The following is an 18,101-nucleotide window of genomic DNA, read 5'->3' on the forward strand; positions in this document are numbered from 1 at the left end:
GCCCGACCGCCTGCTAGTCGCTTAGAGTCGTCACCTAGGGTTCATTTTATTGAGACTGTGTCTGTTCCCCACGTTTTTAAAAATGGAAGCCTATTCCACCGTAGTGTGTGCCATAATAACTTAATAAAAATTACAATGAATCCGTTATTAGAAAACAGCTGTGATGCAGGGCTTAAACTTAAACTTCTGAATGTAAGATCACTGGCTCCTAAGGCACTATTAATAAATGAAATAATTACTGATTTAAGTCTTGGTGCCATATGCCTCACAGAGACCTGGCTTAAATCGAATGAGTTATAAGCATAACCCTCGACCAAATCGCAAAGGTGGTGGTGTTGCTGCAATTTTTCTGTCCAGCCTAGGAGTGTCTGAGAAATGTGGTTTGAGTTTCAGCACATTTGAAACTCTTGTTCTTAGTCTTGCTGGCTCATCTCTTCATAGCTCTTCAGCCCAAATCACCATTGTTATTGTGTATAGACCACCTGGGCCGTACAGTAATTTTCTTAAGGAGTTTGCTGATTTTTTAACTAACCTGGTGGTCAGTACTGACAAAGCTGTTATTGTGGGTGATTTTAACATTCATATGGAGAAAGATAGTGATCCTTTAAAAAATAGCATTTGCAGCTATTCTTGACTCTGTTGGTGTATGTCAGAATGTAGTCGGGCCTACTCATGCCTGTAACCATACCCTTGATTTGATTATTAGTCATAGCATCCTGGTGGAACATGCATGTATTATGCCTCAGAGTCCTCTGCTCTCAGATCATTACTTGTTAACGTTTGAAATCCAGTATAGCCTCCCATTGACCACAGTTCCAAAGTACAGAATCAGACGTTCCATTGCCTCACTAACTACAACAACATTTATGAAACAACTTCCACAGTCCTTTAGCCTTACATCTGAGGCATCGTGTATAAATGAACTTGAACAGGCAACTGCAAACATGGAAAAATCGCTTCGTAGCACACTAGTGTCACGCCCCGCTCCGTCCGCTCCCGATGTGTGCCACGCCCACCTCATTACCTCCTGTTTTGCCCTGATTGTTCTAACCTGTGGCTTGTTGTCCGTGGCTTGTCTAGTGTATTTAGTCCTTGTCAGAGTCAGTTATCCCCAGATCAGTCATTGTGTAGTGTCCGTTGGTGTCCGTGCCTGTACGTCTGCCTGCTATTAAACCCCGTTACCCTTACTACCTGGCTACGCTCGCCTGCTTCCTACTCACCCAACCCGCGAGCGTGACAGAATGACTGATCTCCCCGAAAGCACGAAGCAGCAGTCCGAGCACCACCGGCTCGGACTGCTGCAAACCTTCGTGTATTGGCAATCCCAGCCAGAGGTCCTGGAGGACCCGGTAGCCTTGGAGCTGGCTAGCCGGGGCCGGGACCTGCTCCAAGAGGAGCGCCCGCCCGGACAGCATTACCCGCTGACGAAAGCCCGGAAATGCCTCCGTCGGCTACAGCGCCGGCTCACCGAGCCGGGAGAGGACAAGCAGGAGGCGACTCCCTCGCTCTACCTGGGAGCCTGCTCTCTCCTCCCCGCCTGGGATGACACCGCCGCTATCCGCCTGACCAGCCTCCACCCGGAAAAGCCACCGCCGTTGGAGGCGTATTACTACCGGCTGGAGCGTCTTGGCGTCGGAGGTATCCGCGCCGTAAGAGACGCTATTCCCCGGGTCCCGAGAGCCCTTAAAGGGAAGGCGCCTACGCGCTCGGCACCCCTCCTGCCGCCTCCGGACCTGCATGTTCCGGATCCTGCTGCAGCCGCCGCGATGCCTGCGGCACCGCCTGCTGTAGCTTCCGCCGCTCTGCCCGCGGCACCGCTTGCTGCTGATGCCGCCGCTCTGCCCGCGGCACCGCTTGCTGCTGAAGCCGCCGCTCTGCCCGCGGCACCGCTTGCTGCTGAAGCCGCCGCTCTGCCCGCGGCACCGCCTGCTGCTGCGGTTGCTGTCGCCGATCTGCCCGCGGCTGCGCTGCCTGCTGCCGCCGCCGATCTGCCCGCGGCTGCGCTGCCTGCTGCCGCCGCCGATCTGCCCGCGGCTGCGCTGCCTGCTGCCGCCGCCGATCTGCCTGCAGCACCGCCTGCTGCAGCCGCCGCGATGCCAGCAGCACCGCTCGACCTGCCCGTCCTGCCTGTCTTCCCTGCTGCAGCTGCCGCCGCTCTGCCTACGGCACCGCCTGCTGTAGCTTCCGCCGCTTTGTCAGCGGCACCGCCTGTCCTGCCTGACCCGTCTGTCCCATCTGACCCGCCTGGCTTGCCTGCAGTCCCGGTGGCTGGCCGCGGGGAGGCTGCGCCCGCTGAGGCGCCCCCTGCTGGCTGCGTGGAGGCAGCGCCCGCCGAGGCGCCCCCTGCTGGCTGCGTGGAGGCAGCGCCCGCCGAGGCGCCCCCTGCTGGCTGCGTGGAGGCAGCGCCCGCCGAGGCGCCCCCTGCTGGCTGCGTGGAGGCTGCGCCCGCCGAGGCGCCCCCTGCTGGCCGCGTGGAGGCTGCGCCCGCCGAGGCGCCCCCTGCTGGCCGCGTGGAGGCTGCGCCCGCCGAGGCGCTCCCCGCTGGCCGCGTGGTGGCAGTGCCTGCCAAGGCGCCCCCTGCTGACCACGAGACGGCGGCGCTCGTCTTGCCCGTTCTGCCGGCACCTGAACCGCCTGTGTTGCCTGTCCTGCCGGCACCTGAACTGCCCGCTTTGCCCGTCCTGCCGGCACCTGAACTGCCCGCTTTGCCCGTCCTGCCGGCACCTGAACTGCCCGCTTTGCCCGTCCTGCTGGCACCTGAACTGCCCGCTTTGCCCGTCCTGCCGGCACCTGAACTGCCTGTCTTGCCCGTCCTGCCGGCGCCTGAACGGCCTGAGGTGGCCACGGTTACGCCCCCTGCTGGCCGTGTGATGGCGGCGCCCGCTGTGGCGCCCCCTCCTGGTCGCGTGCTGGCGGCGCCTGCTGTGGCGCCCCCTCCTGGTCGCGTGCTGGCGGCGCCTGCTGTGGCGCCCCCTCCTGGTCGCGTGCGGGTGGTGCCAGCAGCTGAGGTCCCTGTGCCGCCTCCGCCTGCACCCAAGCCCACCAAGGCGCCCCCTGCTGGACTCATGCCCGCGGCCCTGCCTGAGGCCGCCGTTCCGGTCCTGCCTGCGGCCACGCCTGAGGCCGCCGTTCCGGTCCTGCCTGCGGCCACGCCCGCGGCTCTGACTGCCACGCCTGTTGCCTCATTAGAGGCCCTGACTCCCTCGCCCTTACCCCAGCAAGGCCGACGCCCCCCAGGACCCCGCCTGTCAGTGTCCCGTAAGGGACGGGGACACAGGCGTCGGGCCCGGGTCCCGCCCGCCCTGCCCCCTGGCTCGCCCGTTCGGCCCCTGGCTGTGGCTCGGTGGCTGCCTGCGGGTCCTGCGCCTCGGGGTCGGCGGTCGCCGCCGGGTCCCCCCCTGGATCCTCGGTGCCGGTCCTCGGTCCCGCCTCCGGCTCCTTGTCGGCCGCCTCCGGGCCCCCCTGCTCCGGCTTGGCGTCGGACGGCGCCTTCGCCGGCTCCGGCTGCGCCTCCGCCTGCCGCGGCTTCCCCCTCCTGCCTGCCTTCCCTGGTGTTCCCTCCTGCTCCCTCCGTGTCCCCTCCGTCACTCCCTCGTCCCGTTCCCTTGGCCCCTGGGTGGTCCCCTCCTGCTCCCTTCTCCCTCTCCCCTGCGGCCCCTCCGGCCGCTGCCCGTCGCCCGCCTGGGTTCCTTCGGGCGCCCTTTGTTCCTCCTCCGTTCCCTCCTGGCCCTTTTGTTCCGCCTGTCTTTGTTCCTGGTCCCTCTGTTCCTCCTCTGTGCACTCCTGGCCCCTTCGTGTCGCCTGTGGGTGTCCCCTTTGTGTCTCCTTTTTCTCTCTGCCTGTCTGCGTTCCCCGTCCTCTGTCGCGTCCTGTCCTTCTTCTCGTCCTTGTTTCTGTTTTGTGTTTCGGTCCTGTTTCCCTGGTCTCGTTGATGGTTTTTGCTTTTTGTCTTTCAGGTCCTGTTCCCTTGTCCCGTCCGTCGCCTCCTCTCGGGCGCGCCCGGTGGGCGCGCCTTTGGGGGGGGGTTATGTCACGCCCCGCTCCGTCCGCTCCCGATGTGTGCCACGCCCACCTCATTACCTCCTGTTTTGCCCTGATTGTTCTAACCTGTGGCTTGTTGTCCGTGGCTTGTCTAGTGTATTTAGTCCTTGTCAGAGTCAGTTATCCCCAGATCAGTCATTGTGTAGTGTCCGTTGGTGTCCGTGCCTGTACGTCTGCCTGCTATTAAACCCCGTTACCCTTACTACCTGGCTACGCTCGCCTGCTTCCTACTCACCCAACCCGCGAGCGTGACAACTAGATCTTGTAGCCCCACTTAAAGCGATAAAGCACAGAGATAAGAAACCTGCCCCCTGGTACTCTGATCATACAGTACATGTGAACTCAAACAGGCATCACGCAAGCTAGAGCGCAAATGACGCTCAACTAAACTAGAAGTTTTCAAATCTGCATGGAAAGAGAGTCTGTTTAAATACAGACAAGCACTAGTGACTGCTAGGTCTGTGTATCTCTCCAGATTAATAGATGGGAACAAAACCAATCCAAAATTCCTATTTGAATCCATGGCTAGGTTAACACAGAATTCTCCATTAAACTTGCAAGTCCAGCAAGCTCTTAAGAGAATTTTTTAATGGTAAAATAACTAAGATTAGACAGACCATCCAGTGCACGTCCTTAGCTACCGATGACTGCCAGACTCCTGCTAGTCTTATAATGAGACTTTTGAATCTTTTATTCCTATAAAACACTCAGAACTCTTGAGCTTAATTTCCTCCTGTTAATCCACTACAGACCCAATTCCTACAAAATTCAAGGAAATTGCACCGCAGATTTGCAATACCCTGTTAAATGTGTTAAACTCATCTCTTAAGCTTGGATATGTTCCAAAACCTTTTAAAATGGCTGTTATTAGACCCGTCCTAAAGAAACCAAATCTTGAACCTAGTGTTTTTGGAAACTATAGACCTATCTCAAATCTTCCTTTCGTTTCAAAGATCATGGAGTTCGTCAGTTGTCTTCTTTCCTACAAAAAAATAATACTAATGAATTATATCAGTCTGGCTTTAGACCAAACTATAGCACAGAAACTGCTCTAGTCAAAGTAATGAATGATTTATTTATGGCTTCAGATCGTGGCTGTATATCGCTGGTGGTATTACTAGATTTAACCATAATATCCTCTTGGACCGGTTAGAAGGGGTAGTTGGCATTACGGGGACAGCACTCTCTTGGTTCCGCTCATATGTAACTGATCGCTATCAGTATGCCCATGTGCACAACGAATCATCCAAGGCCACCAAAGTCACATACGGTGTCCCACAGGGATCAGTACTGGGCCCACTACTGTTTTCCCTATACATGCTACCTCTTGGTAACACTATTAGAAATCATGGTGCTGGGTTTCATTGTTATGCAGATGATACACAGTTATATATATCTGTTAACCCTGATGATACATCACTCCTATCTCGGTTAGAAGATTGTCTGTTAGATATCCGGTGCTGGATGGCAAAAAATTTCCTAATGTTAAACACAGAAAAAACAGAAGTACTGGTGATCGGTCCCAAGGCTGCAAGAAATACATTGCACCACCTCAGCATTAGGGGTCTTCCTACACAACCTAACACGGTGGTTAGAAATCTTGGTCTTCTAGTTGATTCAGATCTATGTTTTGATGCTAACATAAGAAGTATTACTAGAACTGCGTTTTGTCATCTACGGAACATAGCCAAGCTTCGTAAGATGCTCTCACTTCGTGATGCAGAAAAATTAATACATGCCTTTGTAACTTCCAGACTGGACTACTGTCATGCCCTCCTTTCTGGTTGCCCGTCTGGATCCTTACATAAACTTCAGCTGGTACAGAATGCAGCAGCCAGAGTTCTCACAAACACTAAAAAATTTGATCATGTAATCATGCATAAACTGAATTTGACTTGACTTAAAGCACATTATTAAAATTATTAAACATTATTAATCCCAGAACAGTAATAAAATAAAAGTCTTGCCTTAACATAAATGCTAAAAGAATAGATCGCTTTAATCGCTATTACAGTTGGGTATGGGCACGCGGTCTTATTTAGAAAACATACAAAAAGAGACGCATATAATGTTTAATCATTCGTTTTGTATTTGTCAGGTCCACGGGGTTAATTTAATTGGGGATCGTTAAAATGATAGATCACCTATCTTGATTAAGCCTGATTCGGTTCGTTATATATATATATATTGAAAAAAATACGTGAAAAAAAATTGGTATTAATTATATTGAATGTTCTTGAGTAATCGATAAAATCAGTTTCTGTGTATGTACAAGACATCAATCTGTAATAGTCCAGTTGATATGTCTAGTATGATCATCTGGCAATAGTCTGTAGGTCTGTGTGGTCAGACACTGTGCAATAAACAGAATTTTTAGGTACATGGCAAATGTTCACATTGCAGCATGGAAGCAGGCTCACTGTTACAACGCTGACCGGGGAAGCAGAGGCGAGGAGACCTAGGATCGGGGGAATGCGGGGTTTAATGAGCAAAAGGAACACAGACGAGCGGTAAAGCAGAATTACAATATAATGACCGGACTGGAGAAAGAAACGGAAACGCGCACTAAATACAATGGAGTAATGACAAATTTGACAACAATCAGGAATAGCTGGTAAACACGGGGAATCCACACAGGGTTAACGAGGGGGCGTGCCACACGGAAAGAGCGGACGATCGAGGCATGACAATCTCTGGAGTGCTTTGTCACAGATAACTTAATTTTCTTTAACAAAGTGCCTAACCGCACATTAAATAAAGTCACACAACAAAGGCGCACAACAGTGTTCAGATGTTGTGCTATCGGTCGGCTGAAATTTAAACGTTTTCTTCAGAGACTGGGTGGTAACGCCGAAAACACGAGCTAAACGCAGCAAACAAAAGGCTACCGGAAATTACTTAGCTGGCTGAACTTTTACCGGAACTACGTCACACCGCTCTGTGCATATAGCCTATTCTTTCGCGCGAAAGGGAAACACACTGACGTCACATACGGGGCACGAGGCTACATTGCGCATGTCATGAACCGTCGAACCGTGCATGCTCCGAACCGAGACAAGCGAACCGAAAGGTTCGGTTTTTTTTCATGAACCGTGCCATCCCTAGTAAACATGCATGATGTTATCACAGCGAATGCCAGGCTGAGACTGAAGCGTTACCCTTTGTTTCCGCTGAGAGATGTGCCGCGTGACTCATTTCCCTGCGCGTACAAGTTATCTTTGGTCGGCGTTCACGGTTTGACTTCTGAGATTCAGATCGAACTCTAGGTAATTTTTTATCGAATTATTTATTTTTTCGACTTTTAAGAAATTCGAGTTCTAATGAGTTCGAGAACTGAGGTACCACTGTATTTGCCAAGCCAATATCATTTACTTGTCTATCTATATTATACTTCCTAATCATACAAGTTAAGGTAAATAGTAGGAAACCAGCTGGCATATACCACACAGCTTTACAAATATTTCCATTATACCACATTATGTGCATGAAGTATATATGTGTGCGAATATGGTGTTTTGACAGGCTAAAGTGGTGGTACCTGCATGGAGCTGATCATGGTGCTGAGGGCAAATACGGTGGCTGAATCCCTAAGAGTTGACTGGCTGTCAAATGTACCCTGAGTATCCATCAGTAGCACTGCCACCTAAGGGAAGAGAAATAGCAGGACATCAATCAGGACGTACTAACTCATTAAACTGCTAAATCTCAGCATGATCTAATCACCACCTTTTGACCATCTGCCTTATCCACCAGAAAGACTTCACTCCAGATTTGGATACCCGTAGTTTCCCTCTCAGAACCACCTCTCCAGGAAAAACCAGTCAAAGGCTCCTCAGGATCTCCCAGCCAGTCATCAAAGTCCTATACGAGCAGAAAAGTCTGGTCAAAGATGTCTGTACATGCACAGTATAACACACCTTTAAAAACACTGTAAAAAAAAATGCCTGTAAAAATACCTTAAATGGCAACTGAAAAATAGAGTAAAAACAATCAGGTAAAATACCATGTGAAAGATAGAAAGAACTGTAAATGTAAATACAAGATATTTCTGTATTTAATACATTGTTTGATTGTACAATTTTAAAAAATGCAGTAAAAAATACTGTAAAATACCTTAAATAACAGGAAAATACTGTAAATATCAATCAGGTAAAATACTTTTTAAAATACATAAAATCTATCTTTATTTAATACGATTTTTAGTTGTAACATGAAATAATTTCAGTTACTGGTGTAATCTAACATGATAATGACATGAGAATATGTAGTTCTACAGTTTATGGAAACAAGGTACACTGTTATGTTACATCTAGACTAAAAACACACCTATTTAGTTTAGCTTATAGGGACACTAGTTCTAGCTCTAGCTACTGTAGCTTCTCACTCCCAGTTAAAGCTATAGTGTGAGGTGTAGAGCTGGGTGGGGATCGGTGCCATTGGCTTTGGATAAACTGAATTGACAGGGCTGTCACTCTAGCTTCACAATTGCTTGTGGGATTAGAGTGCTGACATTTCAGGGACTCCCCATGCCTGCATTCCCACCTGCCTCTCCCTCCTACTTATGCTGCCATAGCCATATCTACCGGAGCATTGCACTTCATATTGCACTCAACTACCTTTTAGCACTGCCTATAGTCTCCCTTACTTTGACTAATTGCATTTATTTCCCCTACTTCTCCTGAGGGGAGCTGCCTGGAGACCTCAATCTATCAAGATGTCCAGCACACCTTGCTACATGTGACGTCGCCTCTAGCAATGACGTCCGTGCATCCAGCTCGCCGTTCTGCCTGTGTCATCTTCCTTGTGTGACTCGCTCCCTGCCTTCTGGTTGCCTGGCGATTGGAGGGAGCGGTGGCACCGGCTTGTCATCTCCCCCCTGCTCCCCATTTGTGTTTCAGATTTAACTGTATTTGACTCTCCCTGCCGGCCCCTGGAGGATGGGCTCCCCCTTTGAGTCTGGTCCCTCCCAAGGTTTCTTCCTTCTAGGGAGTTTTTCCTTGCCACTGTCGCCTATGGCTTACTCACTGGGGGCTTTGGGTGGGGATGCTGTAAAGCGCTTTGGGACAATGTAATGTTGTGATAATGCGCTATACAAAAATAAATTTGTTTGTTTGTTGTTTGTTATGGGGGTGGTGCAGTGGTTAGCACTGTTGCCTCACACCTCTGATACCTGGGTTCGAGTCTTTGCCTGGGTTCCATGTGTGTGGAGTTTGCATGTTCTCCCCATGTCGTTGTGGGGTTTCCTCCGGTTTCCCCCCTAAATCCAAGACATGCTGAGGCTAATTGGAGTTACTAAATTGCCCATAGGGGTGCATGTGAGAGTGGATGGTGTGTGAGTGTGCCCTGTGATGGGCTGGCCCCCTGTCCTGGGTTGTGCCCATAGGCACCAGACCCCCTGTGACCCAGAAGGATAAACGGTTTGGAAAATGGATGGTATACTGTTATACATTAAACAGTGCTCCTGTAATTTTACAGTAGAACTTATACTGTGGCATTGGTGAGCCAAGCGCCATCTGGAATATGGAATAACAAACTATCGTATTCTACACAGTCCAGTTTACCATGTTGTCTTCTCAAAGACCATTAAAAGCTTGTCGTCCATTGAACCGGTCAAGTTTTTGATTAGATCACGTCCTATATTAGCTGAGGCTGATATGCCTATCAATAATGAGACTGATTGACAGCTTCATCATTGATAATTGCAGCCTGCATCCTTATTCCTCCACTACCTTGATGACACTTGAAGAAGGTGTCCATCAACGGGACCATCTGCTGGGTTCATCAAGAGTCACTCTTGTAATATCAGTCTTGAGACGTATCCATGCCTATTCTTGGTGTTTTACCTTGTGTGCCTTATTGAGTGGAGGTCATGTTTCAGCCTTTGTGACCTTAGCAATATCATGTTGCACACTGCACATAGTATTTCCAGAGACTTTGTTCAGATTGCATTTTGAAAAATGGTGGCATTTGATGCTAAAGATTTTCTGGAATTCTCCCCTTTTAATTTGACACCAGTCTTTGGCAGTTAATTTGTGTCGTTTTCTATCTACAAGCTTCTTCCATCTTCTTTGGCTGCTGACTACAAAGCATTTGATTGTACGGTGATATTTCAATTGTTTTACATACCTCTGACTGGCACTTTTCTATTTTGTTTTTTTTTTCCTTCTCTGTGTAAGATCCTTTTTGGCCAATTTTAATAATAATAATTTTCTCAATAATTCTACACAATAATTCTAATTCTTTGTGTTTGTTTTACTCCAATCAGAATGTACTCAGACCAAATACTAAGCATGCTCTATTTTTACTCAGTCCATTCTGAATTGAAGATTAATCTGTACTGAGAATATTGGTCAGAAGAGAAGATAGCAGCAAAAATACAGACTTGCCTACTAATTCTAAATGTACAGTACTAGTCAAAATCTGGGCCATGGACAATCACAGTCATTTAATTCAACCCAAGGAGTATTTCCCAATCTAATTGTTGGTTATAGCTACACATTTAAGTAATGACAGCCCGTGCAATATTTGAAAAATAGCTCATTTAAAAAATGAAAAGTACAAATAATTTTTGCTAATATTTATCGCTTCATTAATCGAACTGGGGAATCCCCTTAGGGATTTTTTCCTACCCCATCTTGCTCTCCAAGACACACAGATGTAGCTGACAGCAAGCTTGGCACTGAAGGGCAGCCACCTGCACCGGCACCTAATGGAGCAGGAGGTCAAGGGCCTTGCTGAAGGGCCCACAGACATGTGACTATTCTGCCAAGGCAAAGCTTGAACTGGTAACCTTCCCATCACAGGTACAGAGCCTTAGCCTGCTGAGCCACACACTGCCCCACTACTGTACTTTAGATTTTTCTGGACTTTGAGTATTATTAAGTTACTGAAACTTCTATTTTCACTTCGTCACATTTCTGAGCCAAATACATTCTGCTCCGACTCCGACATTCTGCATGACCATTGTTACCCAGTAAAAAAAAAAAATTATACCATTGCATGCAGTGCATCAGAGTAGGGTTCCACAGTCCTGGTCCTGGGTAAAATATGAATCTTTTTTTTCCCCACGCAGCTTCTTTGAAGGTTCTATTATTATTATTATTTTATTTTATTTTTTTAATTGCATACTGTCTTTATGAAGATGGAACAAACAAAATGTAGAGGTGCACGATATATTATTTAACATACCAAAAACAAACCACTATTTAAATTGTATCAATATTCAAAGTTAGCAGCACTAGAGGTACTACTGAAAAAATGGTGATGATTGCATTGGACAATCAGGCATTTTCCATAGTGGAGGAAGAGTGTTTTCGTTGGCTCATTCACATAAGAGGTTTCAAAGTTCCAGCTCATTAAATGTTTATAATTCATTATTAAATTTGGCCCGTAGATCAATCTTTTGTTTGTCGCAAAATAACTTTTTTTGTCTCGCTAATCTGCACTGAGAGGATTGGCAAGTTTCACTGCCTTTTCTGAATAGAAAGAAAATATCTACTTTTCCTCTTGCAACTCAGTTTTCCTTATTGTGATGCATTGTAACTTGAAACACTGTATTCAAATCTGTATTGAGTGAATGTTAAAGGATAGCTTGCATGATAAATAGATTGGAATGTATAGTACTTTTTACTTTTGATACTTAAGTGCTTTTAGAACCAGGCATTTTTTACCTTAATTTATTTTACTGGATGACTTTTACTCAAATGACATTTTGGGGTGGTATCTGTACTTTTACTTAAGTATGAAAATTGACTATTTTTCCCACCACTGACTGAGACTACTTGTGCAGTACGCAAATGTAGTTTGTTCTAATTTGTCTAAGAATGAGAAGCCCTAAGCAAAGACAATTTCCCTCATTCAGTTACACTAGAAATGAAATGTATTTTGTACCCCAGTTCAGCAGGAGCTTACCTGATTGTACATATAGCGTAGCATGAAGTCCAAAAGGAAGGACTTTCCCTTCCTGAAGGCTCCAGCCACAGAAATAGCCACCACCTCTCGTTCCCTTGTTTCCTCAGATAGTAGGATACGGCTTAATGCTGCTTCATCCAGCTCAAAGGAGTGGTCATCTTTAACAATCAGCACCTGGACTGGCTGGGCCCTGCCATCACATTCTTCTTCCTCTGAACTCCAATCATACACACTCTTGTCAAAGGCCCCAGCTGCAGGAATGAAGGTTTATTTTAAAGGTTACAAGCCTAAAGTTGGGGATATGTACTGTATACAATCATGATTATAAAACTTCTAAAATGCACATAAAAACAGCTACTAGACTGACATATTGAACAAGGCTTATCTTTGCTAGCAAAATGTTTTAAAAGAAACCTACAAAAATCATTTTCCCCAACCATAAAGAATAACAGTCATAGGGAAGATCTACAATGTAATACCTTTGAATTTGAATTAAATAGTTATAGAAGGAAGTCATACAAAATGCATTAAACAAATGATATAATAATTGCATAAATCTTTCTTTAATCTTTCTCAAATACACTTAATTCTTAAATAGTCTGGTGCCCAATAAACTAGGGGTTCCCAACCTCCCATATCGGTCCACAGCCAAACATTCCATCAGGCTGCAGAATGCTCAGGGTTTTGCTGGATCTGTCAGTAACACATAAACCTACAGCTTGGAGTGTGTTAGTCCACTTATACCATGGTTATAGAGCTGTCATGATTACTTGATTAAACTTGAATACTAAATTATTAAAAAGTATTGATTAAAAATGTTTCGTTCTTGATTACTTGGCAAAATGGTGGCAGGAAGACAGTGTGGGGTCCAAGTAAAGGCCCAAACCCAAGTCCCCTTAAGGCTTGAGCCATGAACCCTCACAGACTTAACTGATGTCACCTAGTAACTGTGATTGAGTGCAAAAGGCCTCAAAATGGTATAAACAGGAATAGGACAGCAAGTTGCAACATATCACGTTACCTTGACTACGCCAAAACATGTTGCTTACTATTGTTGGTTTGGGACTTATTATTTTAAGATTTGCACTTTATTCAAGGCCAAGGCACTTAAGGGACTGACAGCCTAATTTGAACGTTTTCCAGGCTATTGCCTTACAGGGTGGATGAGACGTAATTGTCAAATAATCAAGTTACTTTTTTTGACAAAGGAGCATCATTAAGCAATAACTAGGGCTGGACAATAATTCGATATCAATATATATCGCGATATAATTTTTTTCAATAACGGTGATACGATTTTTAAACACATTTCCGATATTTCGATATACATATATACTGTATCATATAATATACAGTATATGAATAATCAGCCTGTTTTAGTTTAAATGGAAATATATTATTGTTAATAAGCTGAGTCTGAGAGTTTTATTTATTTGATAGTTTATTTCACATTTCTTGTTTGTAAAGGCTAAATACAAATAAAAAGTGAACCTTATTTTTTTTTGTACTGTTTTTATTTAAAAAAAAAATTATATAATTTTAATAGGAGGAGCCTGGAGGTATTATAGACTTTGCAAATTCAGTTTGCAGACACCCATTGTGTGTGTCCTCGGCAGTTTTTTCCTGAGTCTTTTTAATATTGTCCATATCGATATCGGAATTATATCGTATCGACCAAAAGTAAGAAATATATCGTGATATAAATTTTTGCCATATCGTCCAGTCCTAGCAATAACCAAAAGAAATGATTCTCAATGAGTGAAAGACCTGGACCACTGGCAGGCTAGTTCAGTACCCGGACCCTTCTACGAATCCATTATGTTGTAATTAATGCAGTGTGTGGTTTGGCATTGTCATGTTGGAAAATGGAAGGTCTTCCCTGAAAGAGATGTCATCTGGATGGCAGCATATGTTTCTCTAGAACCTGGATATACCTTTCAGCACTGATGGTGCCTTTCCAGATATGCAAGCTGCCCATGCCATATGTACTAATGCACCACATACATCAGAGATGCTGGCTTTTGAACTGAGCGCCAATAACACGCTGGGTGGTCCTTCTCCTCTTTAGTCTGGATGATACGGTATCCCTAGTTTCCAAAAAGAATTTCAAATTTAGATTCGTCTGACCACAGAACAGTTTTCCACTTAGCCACAGTCCATTTTAAATGTTCAAATACAGCTTCTTCTTTGAATGATACAGTTTTAACTGGCATCTTTGTATGGCACGGTGAATTGTGTTCACTGATAATGTTTTCTGGAAATATTCCTGAGCCCATTTAGTGATTTACATTGCAGAATCATGCCTATTTGTGGGCCCGAAGATCATGGGCATCCAGAATACTTGTCTCTTACACACAGAGATTTCTCCAGATTCTCTGAATCTTTTGATTATATTATGTACTGTAGATGATGATATTTTCAACCTCTTTGCAATTTTACACCGAGGAACTTTTTTCCTGAAATTGCTCCACTATTTGTCCATGCAATATTAGGGGGATTGGTGATCCTCTGTCCATGTTTACTTCTGAAAGACACTGCAACTCTAAGACGCTCTTTTTATACCCAGTCATGTTACTGACCTGTTGCCAATTGACCTAATTATTTGCAAATTGTTCCTCCAACTGTTGGGTTTTTGTACCACTAACTTTTCCAGCCTCCTATTGCCCCCGTCCCAACTTTTTTGAGATGTGTTGTTGTCATGAATTTCAAAATGAGCCAATATTTTTCACTAAATACCAAAATGTCTCACTTTAAACATTTTACATGTTTTATATGTTCTGTTGTGAATAAAATATCACTTTATGAGATTTCTATGTCATTGCATTCTGTTGTTATTTACAATTTACCTTATGTCCCAACTTCATTGGAATTGGGGTTGTAATAACTGCTAAGAGTGTAACAACAAATTACCCCACAGCATCTCAGTAGGATTCAGATCCAGGCCTTGATTTGGCCATTCCAGAACTCTCCATTTCATTCTTCTAAGCCATTCCTTACCACTTCTAGATTTACTGGAAAGTTTTGGGTCATTGTCATATTGCATGGTTGACCCCCGCTTCAGCTTCAACTTCTGGACAGATGGTCTTACATTGTCATCAAGCACCCTCTGATACAATGAGGAATTCATAGTGGATTGTAAACTGGCGAGGTCTTGCTGCAGCAAAGCAGCCCCAAACCATGAAATTTCCGCTCCCATACTTCACAGTTGGTATGAGGTTCGGTTTTTCAAAAGCTGTCTTTGATTTACGCCAAACATGTCCTCTGTTCCCTCCAATGGGCTCACCACCTGTAGGAGGGGCCCTAGGGGTTGGGTGCAGTGTGAGTTGGGCAGTGCCCGAAGGCGGGGACCTTGGCGGTCCGAACCTCGGCTGCAGAAGCTAGCTCTAGGGACATGGAATGTCACCTCTCTGATGGGGAAGGAGCCTGAGCTGTTGCGCGAGGCTGTGAGGTTCCGACTAGATATAGTCGGGCTCGCCTCGACGCACGGCTTGGGCTCTGGAACCAGTCTCCTCGAAGGGGGTTGGACCCTCTTCCACTCTGGAGTTGCTCACGGGGAGAGGCGCCGAGCTGGGGTGGGCATACTTATTGCTCCCTGGCTGGGCGCCTGTACATTGGGGTTTACCGCAGTAGACGAGAGGGTAGCCTCCCTTCGCCTTCGAGTGGGGGGACGGGTCATGACTGTTGTTTGCGCTTATGCGCCAAGCGGCAGTTCAGAATACCCACCCTTTTTGGAGTCCTTGGAAGGGGTGTTGGAGAGCGCTCCCCCCGGGGACTCTCTTGTTCTGCTGGGGGACTTCAATGCCCACGTGGGCAATGACAGTGAGACCTGGAATGGCGTGACTGGGAGGAACGCCCCCCCCGATCTGAACCTGAGTGGTGTTCTGTTGTTGGACTTCTGTGCTCGTCACGGATTGTCCATAATGAACACCATGTTCAGGCATAAGGGTGTTCATATGTGCACTTGGCACCAGGACACCCTAGGCCGCAGTTCGATGATCGTCTTTGTAGTCGTGTCATCGGACTTGCGGCTGCATGTCTTGGACACTCGGGTGAAAAGAGAGGCGGAGCTGTCAACTGATCACTACCTGGTGGTGGGTTGGCTCCGCTGGTGCGGGAGGAAGCCGGCCAGGCCTGGCAGGCCCAAGCGTATAGTGAGGGTCTGTTGGGAACGTCTGGCGGAATCCCCTGTCAGAGGGAGTTTCAACTCCTACCTCCGGCAGAACTTCTCCCATGTTCCGGGGGAGGCGGGGGACATCGAGTCCGAATGGGCCATGTTCCGCGCCTCCATTGTGGAGGCGGCTGACCGGAGCTGTGGCCATAAGGTGGTCGGTGCTTGTCGTGGCGGCAATCCCCGAACCCGCTGGTGGACACCGGTGGTGAGGGATGCCGTCAAGCTGAAGAAGGAGATTCTGGTCCACCATCTGGCATCTCAGGGCGGGAAAGCGGTGCAGCATCAACACTGTTTATGCTGGGGATGGTGCGCTGCTGACCGACGTTGTGGGTCGGCGGAAGGAATACTTCGAAGACCTCTTCAATCCCACCAACACGCCTTCCAATGAGGAAGCAGAGTCTGGGGACTTGGGGGTGGACTTACCTATCTCTGGGGCAGAGGTTGCTGAGGTGGTTAAAAAGCTCCTTGGTGGCTGGGCCCCGGGGGTGGATGAGATCCGCCCGGAGTTCCTCAAGGCTCTGGATGTCTTGGTTGACACGCATCTGTGGCATCGCGTGGACATCGGGGGCGGTGCCTCTGGATTGGCAGACCAGGGTGGTGGTCCCCATCTTTAAGAAGGGAGACCGGAGGGTGTGTTCCAACTACAGTATAGGGGGATCACACTCCTCAGCCTCCCTGGTAAGGTCTATTCGGGGGTGCTGGAGAGGAGGGTCCGTTGGATAGTCGAACCTCGGATTCAGGAGGAGCAGTGTGGTTTTCGCCCTGGCCGTGGAACAGTGGACCAGCTCTATACTCTCGGCAGGGTCCTGGAGGGTGCGTGGGAGTTTGCCCAACCAGTCTACATGTGCTTTGTGGACTTGGAGAAGGCATTCGACCGCGTCCCTCGGGGAGTCATGTGGGGAGTCCTCCGGGAGTACGGGGTGCCGTACTGCCTTATAAGGGCTGTTCAGTCCCTGTACGACCGGTGTCAGAGCTTGGTCCGCATTGCCGGCAGTAAGTCGGACTCGTTCCCGGTGAGGGTTGGACTCCGCCAGGGCTGCCCTTTATCACCGATTCTGTTCATAACCTTTATGGACAGAATTTCTAGGCGCAGCCAGGGCGTTGAGGGTGTTTGGTTTGGTGACCTCAGGATTAGGTCTCTACTTTTTGCAGATGATGTGGTTCTGTTGGCCTCATCAGACCGTGACCTTCGGCTCTCACTGGAACAGTTCGCAGCCGAGTGTGAAGCGGCTGGAATGAAAATCAGCACCTCCAAATCCGAGACCATGGTCCTCAGCCGGAAAAGGGTAGAGTGCTCTCTCCAGGTCGGGGAGGAGGTCCTTCCACAAGTGGAGGAGTTTAAGTATCTCGGGGTCTTGTTCACGAGTGAGGGAAGGATGGAGCGGGAGATCAACAGGTGGATCGGTGTGGCGTCAGCAGTGATGCGGGCGCTGCATCGGTCTGTCGTGGTGAAGAAGGAGCTGAGCCAAAACGCAAAGCTCTCGATTTACCAGTCGATCTACATTCCTACCCTCACCTATGGTCATGAGCTGTGGGTAGTGACCGAAAGAACGAGATCGTGAGTGCTAGCGGCCAAAATGAGTTTTCTCTGCAGGGTGGCTGGGCTCTCCCTTAGAGATAGGGTGAGGAGCTCGGTCATTTGGGAGAGATTCAGAGTAGAGCCGCTGCTCCTCCGCATTGAGAGGAGCCAGATGAGGTGGCTCGGGCATCTGCTTAGGATGCCTCCTGGACGCCTCCCTGGTGAGGTGTTTTGGGCATATCCCACAGGGAGGAGGCCCCAGGGAAGACCCAGGACATGCTGGAGGGACTATGTCTCTCGGCTGGCCTGGGAACGCCTCGGGATCCCCCCAGAGGAGCTGGAGGAAGTGGCCGGGGAGAGGGAAGTCTGGGTTTCCCTGCTGAGACTGCTGCCCCCGCGACCCGACCTCGGATAAGCGGAAGTAAATGGATGGATGGATGTCCTCTGTTACTGTGTCCA

At 47.9% G+C, this 18,101-nt stretch overlaps 1 protein-coding gene across 2 annotated transcripts in view; it reads right to left on the minus strand.

The window, feature by feature from the left end:
* Positions 1-18,101, minus strand: part of atl1 (atlastin GTPase 1) — a 50,150-nt gene that overhangs the window by 18,704 nt on the left and 13,345 nt on the right. For both annotated transcript variants that reach the window (XM_072698893.1, XM_072698892.1), the window contains exons 2-4: positions 11,953-12,203; positions 7,768-7,902; positions 7,580-7,684 (exon numbers count right to left, since the gene is read on the minus strand). In XM_072698893.1, the coding sequence (XP_072554994.1) occupies positions 7,580-7,684; positions 7,768-7,902; positions 11,953-12,203 (491 nt within the window). The remainder of the gene's footprint in view (positions 1-7,579; positions 7,685-7,767; positions 7,903-11,952; positions 12,204-18,101) is intronic.

This window comes from Paramormyrops kingsleyae, chromosome 14 (genome assembly GCF_048594095.1).
Source record: "Paramormyrops kingsleyae isolate MSU_618 chromosome 14, PKINGS_0.4, whole genome shotgun sequence".
NCBI classification, from domain to species: Eukaryota; Metazoa; Chordata; class Actinopteri; order Osteoglossiformes; family Mormyridae; genus Paramormyrops; species Paramormyrops kingsleyae.